Here is a 17,962-nt window from a genome sequence, read left to right as displayed (position 1 = left end):
ATACTTTACGTCACGCATATTATAGAATTTCAGAGATAAAAGTGCACTTTTATCGATAAAAGCGCGTTCTGAATACGGGCCATCGTTTATAATTTCATCATGATAAATCGATTTCACGTTCGCGCCTGGAGGTCGATTCCGTATCTTCAAACAAGGTGAAAACGACAAAAGCGAGCAAATTTACTAGGTGTTGATCAATGATATTATCAATATTCTAGTAAATTCGCTCACTTTTGTAATTTTCACCTCGTTTCAAGATACAGAGGCTGGGTTCGGGGAGACGCTATTTGTTGTATTAGCGCTATTTGTATCATTCTATCTTTATCGTCCATTAAATGTGAAACAAGGATAGTATGACACAAATAGCGTTGATAGCGCGCTCCTCGAACGCAGCCAGAATCGATCCCCTGTTTGTACTAGTACACCATGAAACAGTTGCTCACACCAATTCACAGATTCACTAACACATCGAAAGCGCCTAGAAATGGCAGCAACCAATCACGAGGGCGTCGCCCCTCATGTCTTGACTCTCTTATAGGGATTTTAATGCGCAGCATACTGCAACGTTCTCTGTCGGTCTATCGTGCAAGCATTTCGCTGCACTTCGCGTTCAGCGTCTTCGAATTGTTTTTAGGTTATATTTACCATCGTGGGGTGGAACATGAAAACTTAAAAACAATATACTTTGAAAGAATATTCCCAACAGAAACGAACGCTCACGTCATCCTATATAGTGCCAGTTTAAAAATGCAGAAAGAAAAATGAGTATTTAATTGAAGATAGGAATAATGATTTTTGTAAGATTTGGTGTTTTTGTGATGTTAAAATCTGTGAAATTTTGGGAATCTCACGATTCTCACGCTTCCTTTTGATACTATTATTGCACAATTTGAAGTCTGTTAGCAATCTAAAACAAATTTTATTTCGAAAAAGAATTAACCATGTCAGGATTATTCGAGCAGATCAAACTGCTTTATGATCAGGCACTTTATTGCAACGTGATCTCTCTGACGAACTTGGTGCTCTCTCTCAGCGAACACAATGCTGACTTGCTACCCGGCTACAGCAAGTTTCACGTATACGTTTATTACGCGGATGCTCACTTTCATCTAGGCAAATATCGCAGAGCAGAGACTCTTTACAAGAAGGCTTTGCAGTTCCGTAAGTGTCTGTTAAAGTCCAAAGGTACAGGGAAACTTTTATTGGATGGACAGAAGGATCTGCCGTCGGATGTCAACATCAAATATCAGATCCACTTATGCCTAGTCAAGTCTAAGAATCTGCAAGAAGCTCTGCAAGTGCTACAGAGCTACATCAAATATCAGATCCACTTATGCCTAGTCAAGTCTAAGAATCTGCAAGAAGCTCTGCAAGTACTACAGAGCATCCCTGGCAAGCAGCGTACTGCCAAAGTAAACATGGCACTAGCTAAGATGTTTCATGAGCAAGGAATGGAACGGTCTGCTATTACCACATACAAAGAAGTTTTGAAAGAATGTCCATTAGCTTTAGAAGCAGCTGAAGGTCTCCTTTCTTTAGGAGTAAAGGGTGTGGAGGTCAATTCTCTGATCGTGGGCTCCATCTCGAACTCGATGAATTTGGAATGGCTTAACACATGGATCAAGGCTCATGCACACATTCATAATAGAGAATACACTCATGCCGTGAGTACTCTGAGGTCATTGGACAATGTTGTTTTGCTTAGGGATAATTTCAATCTATTGACTGTCATGGGCGAGTGTTATTATTATGCGGGTGATGATAAGAATGCTCTGTTGTGTTTGAGGCGAGCTCGTGTTGTTGAGCCAGATATAACAAAAGGGTAAGTTTACACATACATTTATTTAGAGGTTTATTTATATATATTATACAGGAGTAGTTATTGTTTGTTACTTCTCTACAGGGTGGACATGTATGCTGCAGTTCTATACAAAATGCACCACATTAAAGAATTGGAACGGCTGATACCAGCGATAACTAGTAACAACGAATGTACCGGCGAAATTTACATAGCAATGGCATATTCCCTGTTTGCCGCTAGAAAGTTCAGCAGAGCAAATACTCTTACCGCTCAGGCATTAAATCTGAATCCTAACGACATAGAAGCCACCATATTACGGGGTAATCTTCTTATTGAGCAAAAGAAGTATCAGGATGCCTTGTTCTTTTTTAGACACGCCGTGCAACTGAAACCGTACAGATATGAACCACATAAAGGTTTAGTAGATTGTCTTGTTGGGATGCATAGGTTGCGAGAGGCTCTGAATATCGCCAGCAGCTCTTGCAAACAACTTGGACACACCACAAGAGTTCTAACAGTGAGTTTAAGTAAAATAAAATCTATCCAAACTGTAAATTAAAAAAATATATAACAATACATTTTGCGTTTGCAGTTATATGCATCCGTCTTGATGAAAGATCCTGTGTCAGTGAGCAAAGCTAAGAACCTTCTTGAAAAAGCATTATCTCAAGATGAAGTTTACTTACCTGCAGTGTATTTACTTGCGGAGATATACGAACAGGAAATGAATTTGGAAGCAGCCATCGAACTACTCGAGAGACAGGTGGAGATTCACTCTACCTGTAAGCTCCATCAAACTTTGGGAGACTTATGGGCAAGAATGCATAATGAGGAGAAGGCTCTAGATCATTATGTGATAGCTTTAAAGTACATATTTCATTTTTGTGTAATTATTGATTTACATCATAAATCTAGATAAAGCTTATCTAATTTTTGTTTTCAGCTTGGATCCAAACAACAGGAGAGCTATAGAGGGAATGCACAGATTAGACAATTCTTCTAGTAAATTGGATTCCGCTTATTATATGACCGTTGGTGAGGAACAGGCTGATACGACTTATGATGTCGGTGACGGTCTGCCGGATACAGATAACGATGAGGCACCCGAGGAGAGCGAGACTGAAGCCATTTGGTCAGATATGGACTTGGAAGCTAATAGCCAGTAATCATTTTTGTTATAGAAACGAATAACCAGCGAAAATTGATCGAAATTTTGGCTTCTAAACTGAGTCCATTAATAACGGATTTTTTTGAGAATGAATCTTGGAAAAATAATTTGTTCGAATGAAATGAGACTGAGATTGTTCGTGATTATTATTTGATAGGAATATACATCATAGACAATTTACTTCTTTTTATAATAAATTCAACGATCGTACCGTCGTGGAGCTCTGTTGCCTACTTTTAAAAATGTCAATGTTAAATTTTTATTAATTTCTATTACGAAAATATTTCCATAAAATGGAGAACTCTAGTATCAGGAGAATTAAGGCAAATAAACATGTACCCGTTATTTGTTATATTAGTTATATTAGCGGTTACAACTTAGATTTCGATGAACAGCGCAAACTATTCAATGATAAAATATACATATATAGATTGTAGGAAGTCATAATAATAATAATAATTCTTAGATCGATGTAAAACAATATCACATCATTTGCTGAATAGGAAAGCTTATCACTGGCTTACGATTTGTCAACATGCCTTTCCATATCTTTTACACCTGATATGTCGGTATTGTCAAGGATCCAAGGATAAAGCTTCAATTACCGGAAATATATTCGTGGCTATGTAACAATACTACATTCGTCAACAATATCCATATATATATGTGTGTGTGAGTGTGTGTATATATATATGTATATATGTATGTGTGTGTGTGTATTTTTACGTGTGTATATATATATATATATATACACACGTAAAAATATTATTAGATACTTTAAAGAGTGCTATTTAAATAACATAACTATGATATATATAAATATATATATGTATATATCTATCTATATATATATATATATATATATATATATATATATATATATATACACACACATACATTTGACAGTACACGTATCGTAACAACATTCGATTTTTAGCGACAAAGAGAACGTCGCACCGACATATAAAAGAATTGATAACAATTATTCACAAGATTTCTCTCGCGATTTAAATATATCAGTTTATCGCGAGGAAGGTACCGATATTCGATGCAACAATTAAACTTTATATGTGCAATGTAACAATTAAAATCTATACGATTTATACGCGTTGGTTGTTTGTGAAATTGCTTATCGTGTTTTCTTACATCTTACATAACTACGCATCTACAGGAATGTAGACTTTATCGGTCAAAGTCACAAGAAATACCTCGGGATTAATTTACGCGCATCGGGATTAATTTATGTGACATGTCTGTAAAATATTCTCTTATATGAATTTTCACTCAAAATGGAAGATACGATTAATTTAAATGGTGATCAACCTCGAGCGAATTTATCGTTTAGCCGGTTAATTTGTTAATTAGCCGATTAATTCGTTTTTATCGCAATTACTTCTTTAGTATCTTTTTCATTTGTTTCGTTTGATGCTGCATACTATATTGAGCGTTCTCGGCCTTCGTGATCAAGGAGTCGAGCTTATTCAGATGAGATCCCATTTTCTGGTTGAGATCGATCTGCTTCTGCTGGACGCCGCTGTTTGCGGGCTGATTCGTGGTGTCCGTGATGGCCACATCTGACGTCTCCACCGTCATCACCTCGTCGACCGTGGATTCTGGTTTCTCTTGGTTTTCCTGCTTTCCCGCGTCAGGGTTCGGCTCCTCGGGCTTGTGATGCGGCGTTCCGCCGCGAGAATTTACCTTCACTTTGAGCAACGTTCCCAGACTGCCGCAAACTGTCTGCGGAATTCTTTATTAGAGGCCTTTTTCTTTCTCCCCCTCCCCTCTTTTTCTCTCTCTCTCTCTCTCTTTTTCTCTTATCTCACGTGGTGAAAAATATAGGAAACGTGCAATATTTATTTGAAGACGTGTAACGCGTTGATTTATTTGTAATTCGTCAGCGTGGAGTTTACGAATCTCATTTAGACGCGGGGCCGCGGTGGAGAACCGGCGGTGCAGGAGGAAAGCGTTATCAATTTGCGAGCGGGTAAGGACATAAAGTGATCCGTCGTATCGGTCGTAAAAATTCCGTGCTATCGTTATGACAAAATAATAATTAATTCGAGCAACACGCGAAATAAGTGCGCGCAGGCTCGCTCGGCAATTAATTATCCCAAGTCACCTTGAATCTGTTGAGCTTCTTCTGCGTGGTACTCAGAATGCTGTTCAGCTCGTCCAAGCCGCCGCCGATGCGCCCCGCCGCATCGTCCACGTAATCCAAGTCCTAGAGATAAGAGAGCATCGTCGTGAGGAAATTCGTATCGCGGACACGCGTGAACGTCCGGCGTTAATGAACCCCGCGATCGACTTCGCAACGTCAGCGATTTTATTCGCGACGCGACGACGGTCTGACTCTCGTAACTCCGTTGCACGTGGACGCGCAACCCGATTCTGCTGCGTAATGTCTATCGCGATTGCGATATCACCGTAAGTGCATTAGCCGTTCATTATCATATGAAAGAGAGAGCGGATGAATGAAAAGAAAAGGGGAATAAAAAAAAATGGTAAAAGCTGCAAGTGTAGATAACTGCAAACTATGTCGCTCGGCTCTCTCCTCCCTCCTCTCGATTGCGTTCCTTTATTTTATTTTACGGCGATGAAAAACAAAAATTAATACTCGTTGATTCATGGTTGATGAAACGTATCAGAAATAGCTCTCGTTCGCCAATGGGCGTGTCCAATTAAACAAAATTCGAGCTGCTGTTTTAGGCATATTTTCAAACGGATCCTGCCTGACTTGAAATTCTTAGTGCAAGCGAGGCGCAACAGCGCAGTTACCTGTAACGCAGCATCGTCGTCGTCGTCGACGTCGCAACGACGATTCTCGCCCTGCGCCGCCTGCGACTGCCTCCACTCCTCCTCGCTAGGCTTCGGCAAGCCTAGCAATTCTGCCCTCTCGCAGGCGTGCTGATAGTCCTCGGACATGACGCTAGGTCCCAACTATATAACTAATATAACGATGGGCCGCTACCCGAAAACGTCGGGCGTCGCGTCGAGCGATCGTTCGCGAGTACTCTCGGACGCGAAATTCCGTGGAAATCGTTGCGCCCTTGGCGCGAGGCATGCATCACTCAAAGAATCCATATTGGCATAGAAACTGCGCAAGCTCGACCGAAGGCGGGCAGAATTACGGATAAAGCTTTCGCGAACTCGCGACACCCTCCTTGGAAACAGTTGGACTTCGATCGGGGCTGATCCCGATCAAATATTAATTTCTCTCCCCTATATCAATTTCCTCCTCAATAAGCAACAGACATTTTAGAACATTTCGGCAACGTTGTAGCAACGTTGCTACAATATTGTTTCATGAAATATTCCAAAATGTGGATCGGTTTTGATTTTTTGACATTATTATCATACGCGTTAAGACCCATTACGCGGCAGTATATTCGATACATGCGCTTCCCAAGGAACACATAAAAGTTAACAAAAAATCAAAATGATTTTATATTTGCCTGTTCTTAATTTGACTTGTATTATGCGTATACTTTGTAATTGTGTTCGTTTGCACTGTATTCTACCTACGCGCGTATCTTATAAATATGTTCGAGCGTGTGATAATGTATTTAATTCTTATTCTCTTTTTTTTTCCTGTCACTTCCAGGGTTGGATAGTAACTAGTTAAAACGTTAAAAGTTAACAAAAAATTAAAAAGTTTATTACTTTTAACTTAATTTAGTCAATTTTAAATGCATTAATTTTTAATTTAATTTAGTTATTTTTAAAATTTAATTTATTGACTTTTTTAAATTAAAAATTTTTCTATTTCTCTTAATGCTAATATTTTTTTTCTATAAAGTCTTAAATAGAGAATTAATTTATTTAGAGAATTAATTTAGAGAATTAATTTAGAAAAAGTTCAATGATTTTATGATGAGAGACTCTAATAAGTATCACACCATACAGTAGTCAGTTTTTATTGGCCCGCTAAGTTTTGTCAATTCCCGCTTATATTTGAATCACACTAATTTTAAGTATCATAAACGCTATATTTCAGCAACATAAATATGAAATGAGCCTTGGATGAAGAATTGTTGTAGAATAGTACTGCACATCCACCCATTTTCTAAATTTTTACGTATATTTTTTGTAACAAAATATCTAGTCGATGTAGTCGTAAACATGCATAAACAGTCGTTTAAGAAGTTAAAGAAAGTTAGATAAAGGTTAAAGAAAGAGAAATAATGCAAACGTATACCCTTCTCTCTCGCAAGATTTTTACAAAGATACCTTACGGTGTGACTCTTATTATATATAAGTAACTTACATGTAAATATAAAAATTTAATTTACTTAATAATCTGTATTTGTATGGATTATTTAAAATAATCTCTTTTTAAGAAAAATTAGGACATTTTGATCTCAAAAATAATTTCTTTCAAAATTAACTTTTTTTTAAACTGAAGTTAATTCAATCTTAACTTAACTTTTACTAAGTTAATTCTTTATTCTTTCAATTTGTAACTTAATTTTATTAATTTTATAAACCATTAACTTTAACTTAATTTAATTTAAAAAACCATTAACTTACCCAACCCTATCAATTACTTTGATGCTTTTATGTTATTATTATTTTTCTATTGTATTCACATTGTATTATTAGGTAGGCTCATAACAGCAGTCTTGTTGACGCCTCATTTTTTACACTTGCAATAAATTAAATTAAATTAAATTAAATTAAATTAAATTAAATTAAATTAAAATATTAATCTTCAAGAGGCTGAGCTACAGTAAGACAGCTCGATTCGGTCTTGAAAAGTGGAACATAGTAGTTTATAGATAAGAGCGCTTCCAATCCAAATTTTTAAGAGAACTCTTAACGACAAGTGGTATTAGATCGCAAGTTGTAATTGTGGATATAACGTTTAGGAAAGCGGCTTTCGAGCGATAAAATACTTATTGTAGATAAAAAGAACGTAAAACGCGAGGCGTTAGATCGCGAGATAAGTGGAACTCGAGTTCCCAGGGCGGTCTCCATATCGTCATGTTCATGATTAATTTCAATCTCGTCGCGTGCACCTGGACCACACAGTACAGTACCGCACAAGCCGTCCTCACCCACGTGCACGTCATAAAGACATACACGCGCACCTTATATAAGCTACGCGACAGCTTGATCGGTTTGCATTGTTGTCGGAGCGAAGTCTGCGTCGTCTCGCGAGTGAGTTATGGCACCGGCAATGTCATCGCGGATCGCGATACGGGAGATCGGGTTTACTTTGATCCTGCTGCTCGTGTTATCCGCGCAGGTGAGACGGGGCTATTCCGATCTTGTCGTGAAAGAAAGTTGGGAAGAGAGAAAAAGAGAGGAGTGAAGGAGAGATGGCTAAATTTTAATAAAATCATTTAATTTATTTTTTAATTTTAATTAGAATTTATTTTTAATCTTTTCATTTATTTATCACCTCATTAATTTTTTAATTAATTTCAACATACATTAAAATAAATTGAAATTTATTTAAAAAACGTAAATTTAAATAAATATTAAGTAAATTTAAGTAAAATGTATTTTAGTACATTTCAATATTTATAATAAAATATACATATATATATTTTTAGTATTTCTATAAATAAAAAAATAGTTTTTGTAATTTTTTAAACTAATTAGAAACAAATAACTGGGAGATTTTGGAATATTAATTAATATGTGCGTTTTAATATTTAAACCAAATTTATTTTTAGTATTATAAACGTGCGTTTGTGATTCTTTCATAGTAAAATCATATATATCCGACGAGAGAGATTGTATTCATCCATTTCTGGAAAAATTTATTGGGTTATCGTTTGTCAAATTAGAGACATCAACTCAGCTGAGATTTATTGGGTTATCGTTTGTCAAATTAGAGACACCAACTCAACCAAGTTAGGGATAATAGACTTATATTACTCTGACGAATAATAGTATTCCCAATATATCGTCGGCGTATTATTGAACAAGTTAACAATGAGAACGATATAAAGGTCGTTAAATTCTTTGCGATTCTCGCAATAATAGAAAAAGAAAATCATAGAAATAAAAAATCATGCCAGATGTTATCAACTTGAAGTTTTATCAAACTTTCTTTTGCAAATTGAATACTTTCATGTCGCAATGACGTTTTAAAAATAAGGCAAAATAAAATAAATACTATTTTACAGATTATAGATTAATTAAATGTTTATCTATTTATTTAAAAAAAAATGTGTTAACGAGAGAAGTTGAACTCTCTCAGCTGTTTCAGGAGAGTTGTTTTATTTCCTAATTTCTCTAGGCGGTGGACTATGAATTCCACAGACACGACGAGATATCAGTGAATTCGAACGACAACATAATCTTGACGAGCCGCGACTTTCTCGAGCAGCTGAATTTCGTGGCACCAAAAGAGAGTTACACATTGCAAGAAGCCACGGAGCACTTGCTGTATTTCGGTGCACTCCTGCGAGCGCGAATAGTCGACACCTTCGGCAGCCTCCTGTACAATTATTATGATGACTTCAATGTTGCGGAAGTGGATGCGTTGCACAAGATATATTGGAAGATCCACGAGCGACAGTACGACGTATTCGACCTAATCCCCAGTGTCCTGAGGAACCAGGATACGAGACCGTCCAGGATCTGTACCGAGATCTACAAACACACCAGGGAATCCTGTCTGAGGAGTAGCGCCAGCATCTGCCGCAGAATCAGAAAGCAGCACGATCTCCCGCATCCCGATGATCACAACACAGCTGCGTTGAATATCACGTACCACGTGTATCATTCGTCCAAGATATCGCAGCAATATCCCAGAGGTTTCTCTCTGGCGACATTGCTGAGACTCTTGCAGCGAGAAGTGCTGGTAATCACGCCCAATCTACTCTCTGGACTTTTATATAATGTGAGATACGATAACTACGACGACAACGTTCGCCTCGCCGAGAGGGAACTTGTACGACACTTTCGTGAAATCTCGGAGACCACCGTCGAAATTTCAGTGTCGACGGTGGAGCTGAGGAAGTTCCATACTATGAATTCTTTCCTTAAGTACTATGTCGGTATATACGCTGAAAAATCTTCGGACAACGATCTGAAAAAGTACGCGTTTCTGATTGCGAAAAGAATCGCCGACGACGTTGGCATGATCGACGAGAATATCCACTTGCTAGGTAACGTCTACGAAAATCAGGCGATCCACGTTGAATACCTCTTCGATCTTGTGCTGCCTGATGATTTAATTGAGAAAGACATCATCGAGGCTAAGAAATACCTAGTGAGAAAATTAAACAAATTCAACGTGGTGGAAAAGTATCTCAAAGTGCAGAAGTATCAGCAGGCCACTCCCGCTCAGCTAATGATGGAGATCACCGGACAGCTGATAGACATCGACTTCGCCAAAAATATCGCGATATCTCTGCGGATGCACGCGAAATTCTGGCACAAGAGTCGCATGATCGAAAGCCTCGACGAGCTGCTGGAACTGTTCGATGCCTATGAGAATTTGCGGCAAGTGCCGCGCTATTTCCACATAATGGAGAAGATCGATGGAATAAAAGAAAGTTTGCAGAATATGAAGGACGTCCCCGTTGAGATTCTCTGTAATGTTCCGCGAGCTTGTCTGCGAATAGGTCTAAAACTGATTTTACATTGTAAATTGATAAATTCTCTAATCAAAGATTCCATCAAAGACTTTCTGGAGATGAGTGATGAGTGCGTGGACACTCCGATACCGGATTCAAGACGCTCGGTAGAGATCCCGTTTAAGATATCAAAAAAACGTTTTAGCACAACACTGCTAACTCCAGGCCTAACAGGCGAAACTACGTTTCAACGCAGTACAATCTATCGTAAATTCCAAACGACTACAGAGTCTGTTAAATCTACCAAAACTACAAAGGCTCCAAGAAGGTCCAAGGATGAACCTTCGGAATTTTCGACTACGACGATGACAACTGTGTTGACGACTACGACCGAACCCACGGTGCCAACCTCAACTATGGCCATAACCACTACGACAGCTGCGACAACTACATCATTACCTACAACAATTACGACGTTACCCACGACAACTACGACTTTGCCTGTTACAGAATTACCTACGACTACGTTGCCAACTACAACTACAACATTATCTACAACCACGACAATGTTGCCAACAACTACAACATTGCCTACGACTACCACAGCAGTGCCTACGACTACCACAGCAGTGCCTACGACTACCTCGATAACTACGACGACAACGTTCGCCTCGCCGAGAGGGAACTTGTACGACACTTTCGTGAAATCTCGGAGACCACCGTCGAAATTTCAGTGTCGACGGTGGAGCTGAGGAAGTTCCATACTATGAATTCTTTCCTTAAGTACTATGTCGGTATATACGCTGAAAAATCTTCGGACAACGATCTGAAAAAGTACGCGTTTCTGATTGCGAAAAGAATCGCCGACGACGTTGGCATGATCGACGAGAATATCCACTTGCTAGGTAACGTCTACGAAAATCAGGCGATCCACGTTGAATACCTCTTCGATCTTGTGCTGCCTGATGATTTAATTGAGAAAGACATCATCGAGGCTAAGAAATACCTAGTGAGAAAATTAAACAAATTCAACGTGGTGGAAAAGTATCTCAAAGTGCAGAAGTATCAGCAGGCCACTCCCGCTCAGCTAATGATGGAGATCACCGGACAGCTGATAGACATCGACTTCGCCAAAAATATCGCGATATCTCTGCGGATGCACGCGAAATTCTGGCACAAGAGTCGCATGATCGAAAGCCTCGACGAGCTGCTGGAACTGTTCGATGCCTATGAGAATTTGCGGCAAGTGCCGCGCTACTTCCACATAATGGAGAAGATCGATGGAATCAAAGAAAGTTTGCAGAATATGAAGGACGTCCCCGTTGAGATTCTCTGTAATGTTCCGCGAGCTTGTCTGCGAATAGGTCTAAAACTGATTTTACATTGTAAATTGATAAATTCTCTAATCAAAGATTCCATCAAAGACTTTCTGGAGATGAGTGATGAGTGCGTGGACACTCCGATACCGGATTCAAGACGCTCGGTAGAGATCCCGTTTAAGATATCAAAAAAACGTTTTAGCACAACACTGCTAACTCCAGGCCTAACAGGCGAAACTACGTTTCAACGCAGTACAATCTATCGTAAATTCCAAACGACTACAGAGTCTGTTAAATCTACCAAAACTACAAAGGCTCCAAGAAGGTCCAAGGATGAACCTTCGGAATTTTCGACTACGACGATGACAACTGTGTTGACGACTACGACCGAACCCACGGTGCCAACCTCAACTATGGCCATAACCACTACGACAGCTGCGACAACTACATCATTACCTACAACAATTACGACGTTACCCACGACAACTACGACTTTGCCTGTTACAGAATTACCTACGACTACGTTGCCAACTACAACTACAACATTATCTACAACCACGACAATGTTGCCAACAACTACAACATTGCCTACGACTACCACAGCAGTGCCTACGACTACCACAGAAGTGCCTACGACTACTACAACATTACCTACAACTACCACAGCAGTGCCTACGACTACCACAGCAGTACCTACGACTACCACAGAAGTGCCTACGACTACCACAACGTTGCCCACAACGATCAGTACAACTACCCCTACAACTGTGCCCACAACGATCAGTACAACATTGCCTACAACAACTCCCACAACGACGACCATGACGACAACCACGACATCACCTACAATGGAGATACCGATTGTGAATACCAACGTGGTAATAGCACTGAATCGTTCGAAGATCGTAACAAAAGTTTTCACGCCACGCGTTAACTTCGGAATTTCGACGAAGACCTTGATAATACCAACCGCAACACCTGTCCCCGCCTGCGAAACGGCTGATTGCATTACTGAACAAAGTACAACTAGCAAATATGTCGAAACGACGCCTACTCTGCTCTCGACGACGCAATCTCCAACGACGACGCCGACGATGCAGACTTCCACTCTTGAAACTACTGAGCCACCGCATCAAAGCTTAACCACGGACTCTACAGTTTCAACAACGGAATTGATCGAAACGCCGACTACGAAAGGTAAAATAACATTACATTTTACACAACTCTTTTTATAATATGAAAGAGAAAATTACAATTTTCTAATTGCACTAATAACATAGTCTTTCGGTTGAAAAAAGCACTCATCATATTATACACATTTATTCATTTTTAACAGATACATTACAAATAAATAAACTTTAATGTATTTTAAACACACGTAGCTGTATATAAATAAATGTCCAAAATTAACATACTGTGAAATGCCACACAGGCTGCGCGCAGATCTGCTTAGAAAAATGCGAATTCAACGTCGAAACATCGGGGAAGTCCTGTGAAACAAGTTGCGACTCCGTGACGGAAGACTGCAACGAGGACAATCCTCCGAGGACGAGCTCTCAGGAATGTGACAAGAGTTGCGAGTGCGATACCAAAGAAAAGAGCGGCGAGTGCATGACCTTGTGTCCTCCGAACGACGCGGAGAGCTTATCCTGCGAGAATGGCGACTGCATGACAGTGCCGCCGTTGAGTATAAAACTTGAACGTCCGCGAATACGCAGCATGTGCGAGATCCCGAATCTCCATCATCGTCGTCAGTTGAAACGGCTGGCGAAGATGCGGGCGATCAGCGCCAACGCTGCGATCGCGACGTCACACGTCGATGTCTCTAGATCGAGGACGTCGCATCATCGAGACCAAATTGCGACCAAGAAGCGGTACAAAATGGTAGACGCCGAAATACCTTATTCCAAAAGCAAGAAGGTAACGGAATACTTGCAGCAAAAATCTCTTCATGGCAGGCTGAGCGGGAACAAAGACAGAGAACAAAGGCGTCGCAAGGAACGGGAGCAAATCTACAGGTTGAAGAAGCGGCTGACGAAAAAACTCAGCGGAAAACTGACCCATAAAACAACGATGCATCGTACGAGAGGGATCGTTGATCCATTTCGTCATAGTCAGATTAAAAGGATATCCGAGAGAGGCGTGAAATTAATCAACGCGTAAAAGGCCGAGACGAGATCAGAGTTTATTGATTTAAAATTACGTCTTTTAGCAAATAATGTTATTATAGCTGTTATGTAATTATATGGCCGTCACACTTCATGTGCTGCGTTTAGCGTACTTTCCGTCCATTTAATCGGGTCAGAGGCGAAAAATATCGTGGAACGTAACGGGAGAAGATAATTATATTGGAGACAAGAACGTTTATCGAATTCGGCTAAACGATTACTCGATCCGGAGATTTGATTTAGTAACTGTCTATATTTAATCGGACCGTCGCGAGACTCGTATGAATTATAAATTATTTCTTCGATGCTTTCTCAAAGGGCGTCGTTGACGTCGCAACATTGATCAATTAGAGTCACGTTAATAAGATCTCTTATCAGCGTTTCCAGCAATGAATTTATATTACAAGCAGCTAAAGTATTTTGGAACGTTTAAATTGTTAGACATTTTTTCGATAAATTTTGTAAATTCTGAAAATAATCGTTATTTTGATATTGTATCATGATATTTTTCTTCAGTCTATTTATTCAGTTTGTTTATTGGACTAAGAAAATCGACAAATAAGTTTACGAGAATCGGAAATAGAAATTACGATATTCGTTAAAGACACAATGTTTTTGAGTACTTTGAGATTCTTCTTGTTCCCGCTAGAGAAGACTTGGCTTTCCTTTTTACCAAGTACTCGAACAAACAGCAACGCTCGACGTGCACATTCTCGTTCCGTGCAGAGCAAGTAGCGACGAGGTCCGGCGTGAGTAAACGCCATAAACGGATAAGCGGAGCAAACGATAGAACACAATGAGAAGTAAATTTGACATGGCCGGTGCCCGGCGCGTAATCTGTCTTATTAAACGGTCCCGCTCGCACAGTGAGCGATTACATTTGAATTTACGCTCGAAATAAGCGCCGTGTCGCGCTATCGAGCCAATTAATTCTCCATCCCCAGGATATACCTTTACGACCACGGCGAATCTGCTTCATTTCACCGATAGTTATTCGGTCACCACGCGAGAGTGACCTTTTTCTTTTTTTTTTTTTCTCTCCGATCGCGATCGCGGGATTGGCAAATTCACAAGCCTCTCAAACGCGACCTCGCGCGGCTGTCCGACACGAAGAAATTCCGATGTTTTTATCCGTTATAGAGGCGAATCCGCAAATCGTTTTCAGCGAACATATGTAAATATATAAACATATTTCACCCACGCGAGTTCGCTCGCGTTCGTGAATTCGAAAACGCTATTAATCATCGATATTAATCGAGCGCTCATAATCTTGTCGAAGAGCAGACAATATATGTACAGGCACGGTTTTTAGAAGAAAGAAAGCATGATGGGATAATCATGCCACGATATATCATTTCTCCAGATAAACAAATCCTTTCCTGCAAAAATAAGTTCTTGCGGGATTTCTCCGGTCAAGTTATTTTTAAAAAATAAGCCACTCTGAGCCCGTACTCCTTGTCGAAAATCAGATGTTCCCTGTCAAACAAATCATTGGTACGACCTACGTTCCTATAAATTGTTTCTCTATATTTTTTCTGAGAGTGGAAGCACAGAGTTTTGCATAACGCATAATACATAAAAAAAAATGTACCAATCAAAGTCCTTCATTTCCTTTCTTTCCTTGAAATAAAAGACTTTGAGCGATTGATTCTTTTAAGTTTTATGCATTATGCATTATGTAAAAGTTTATGCTCCGACTTTAAGGCGATCGCTTCCTTATGCAAAGGTTTCCTTTGTTACCCTTCATCGACTTCGCGGTCAAAAGTGCCGACTTGATTACATGCCCGCTCGGAATTCTAAGGATCTTGGAAAATACGACGCGTACGCGTAAATAAGTCCAGGCAAATCGCCGATATAATTGGTACACGTGCCAGACTCGAAACTGAAATAACGCCCGCGCTGTATAGACAGAGCACGACTACCCGTGAAGTATTTACAAAGGCGTGCGTATACATATAATACAAACGGTCGTATCAAATTGTTATTTACCGGTTAAATAACGCGGAAATCAAATGGAAGTCGGAGCCCTGGTGAACATTTTTCTCAGAATTTTACATATAATTTTTCAGAATAACTGTTTAGGAAATTTCTCATTTTTTAAATACAAATTAGAACACTTTTTAAAAGTGCCTGTAAATAGTTTGCACCTTTTTTTTTTTTAGAATTTTTCATATATGTATTCTGAAATATTTTAAGATTTTCTCTTTCTCTATAATCTCTGATGAAATCTGAGAAAGTTTGAAATATTTTTTCAGAAATTATAGAATGAAAAATCTGAAAGAATATGTAGAATTCACGAGATATGAAAAAGTCTAAGAAAACATGTAGATTTTTTCTGTAATTCTAAAAAATATTTCAATTTTCACTTGGGAAGCGAAGGAAGAGGAGCATCTCACAATGGTTTCTCTTTTTTTTTTAAATATGAGTCTTTTGCAAGCATCAATTTTTATTCATCGCAAATACATGGCGAGTTTGCTCATTAAAAGATCGCATGCGTGTTTCACATATTTCAATACAGATTTTTCACTATTTACGTGACATTTCGCGACACGTTATTGACATTTGCGGTTGCGAGCGCCGTGGTCAAAAGTAACTATAACCAGTTTAAACCGGTCGATTCCTAAAACGTACAGGGACTGTCCCGCATTTAACGGAGCGCGGGTGCGGTCTCTTTTTTTTTTTTATTATCAATTTATGTGGCACTCACGTGCTCGTCTACAAGTCGCCTTTCGTAAAATGCCTGTACGCGCGACGTATGTTTGCGGCGCTCGTTAAACCATCGCAGCTGACAAGTCGGCCGTCTATATCGGCTGGCTCATGTGACCGGCAATTTGTATCGACGTACAAATTCGCGATTTGCACGGAGATACGTCATCGCGAAATTCCGAAAAGGTAAACGGATGACGACTCTTGTCACGAGGGGAAGCAAATCGCGATCACGCGCCACAGCGTTAAAGCTATGGCACATAAAAAACGTAAGCGGTAAGCAAATGAACATTTCGTTGCTACTTACTCTCTAAAAATTTTAGAGTGAATTGTCGCTCTGAAGAGTGAAATCTCATGGGTTTTCTACGATAACTCCGTATCTACAATAGGTTTTTAAGCCTTAAGCCATAAGGAATGGACGAATCACAATCAATTATTCTCCTCGCACTTGACTGTAGTTGGTCAATTTTGTACGACTTAAGGCTTAAAACATCTATTGTAGATCCGGACTAAGTCATTACCTTTAAGTCCTAAGCCTTAAGTCTTAAGCCTTAAGAAATTAATCAATCATACTCGATTATTCTTCCCATCGCATAGACTGCGATTGACACTTAAGACTGAAAGCTTAAGACTGAAAGCTTAATAATAATAGCTTGTCGTAGAAAGCCCATCGCTTGAAGATTAAACATCGAGTTACTCTCTTTATCAAGACAGGTTGAATTTTCACTCTTTAGAATGAGATTCCACTCCAAAGAATTTAGAGAGTACGTTATTGCCTTTGTACACCGATTGTGGTCGATTCGCTTACGGCTTACACGCATCTTACTGTCTTACGTTTTTCTGTACATGTATAACTTTTACCACGCGACGAAACACGAGAGGATCTCCCATGCGTGAGAGAATGTGATTGTGGAATCTCAATTCGGGCAGAAACGTTTCGTTAACGAAGCATCGACACCGAGACGACTTGCGTGTGACCTTTCTTGTCACCTCGCTTGGGTGAATCGCGACGATCCGTCGCGATCAAGTTTTTGTCAAAGGGCAGAGAGCCCGTTGTCGTCATCGTTAAAGATCGAGGGAGTAGAAGAGTGGAGGAAAGAAAGAGTTGAGCGCGTTGGAGGTTTCCACTGATGCCGTTGCTAGGCATCCCATATACGGGTGAGATAGAGACAGAGAGAGAAGAAGAGAACGAGAGGGAATGAGCGAGGGGCAAAACGAGAAACTCGAGACAAAGAAAGAAAGAAAGACAGAGAGAGAGAGGGGGGGGG

The 17,962-nt window shown here is 39.6% G+C and overlaps 3 protein-coding genes across 3 annotated transcripts; 2 read left to right on the top strand and 1 right to left on the bottom strand.

Annotated features, from left to right (window-relative positions):
* The first annotated feature begins 598 nt into the window (after positions 1–598).
* On the top strand, positions 599–3,665 carry APC7 (anaphase-promoting complex subunit 7). The gene is made up of 5 exons (XM_018514185.1): positions 599–1,238; positions 1,314–1,822; positions 1,904–2,318; positions 2,394–2,668; positions 2,745–3,665. Exons 1-5 carry the CDS (start codon positions 942–944, stop codon positions 2,965–2,967), a joined length of 1,719 nt encoding a protein of 572 aa, XP_018369687.1. The 5' UTR covers positions 599–941; the 3' UTR covers positions 2,968–3,665.
* Positions 3,666–3,895: 230 nt separating this feature from the next.
* LOC108765457 (uncharacterized) lies at positions 3,896–6,040 on the bottom strand. Its single transcript, XM_018514190.1, has 3 exons — positions 5,745–6,040; positions 5,089–5,190; positions 3,896–4,706 (listed from the first exon to the last, which is right to left on the bottom strand). The coding sequence occupies exons 1-3, from the start codon at positions 5,889–5,891 to the stop codon at positions 4,359–4,361; spliced, it is 597 nt and encodes a 198-aa protein (XP_018369692.1). The 5' UTR covers positions 5,892–6,040; the 3' UTR covers positions 3,896–4,358.
* A 2,051-nt stretch (positions 6,041–8,091) lies between these two features.
* On the top strand, positions 8,092–14,422 carry LOC108765480 (uncharacterized). The gene is made up of 4 exons (XM_018514235.1): positions 8,092–8,214; positions 9,217–11,106; positions 12,402–13,017; positions 13,253–14,422. The coding sequence occupies exons 1-4, from the start codon at positions 8,134–8,136 to the stop codon at positions 13,981–13,983; spliced, it is 3,318 nt and encodes a 1,105-aa protein (XP_018369737.1). The 5' UTR covers positions 8,092–8,133; the 3' UTR covers positions 13,984–14,422.
* The last annotated feature ends 3,540 nt before the right edge of the window (positions 14,423–17,962 follow it).

The sequence above is a fragment of the Trachymyrmex cornetzi genome, unplaced genomic scaffold (assembly GCF_001594075.2).
Source record: "Trachymyrmex cornetzi isolate Tcor2-1 unplaced genomic scaffold, Tcor1.1 scaffold490, whole genome shotgun sequence".
Lineage (NCBI taxonomy): Eukaryota > Metazoa > Arthropoda > Insecta > Hymenoptera > Formicidae > Trachymyrmex > Trachymyrmex cornetzi.
The sequence above is the reverse complement of the archived record's forward strand: the minus strand, read 5'-3'. Positions and strand labels throughout refer to the sequence as shown.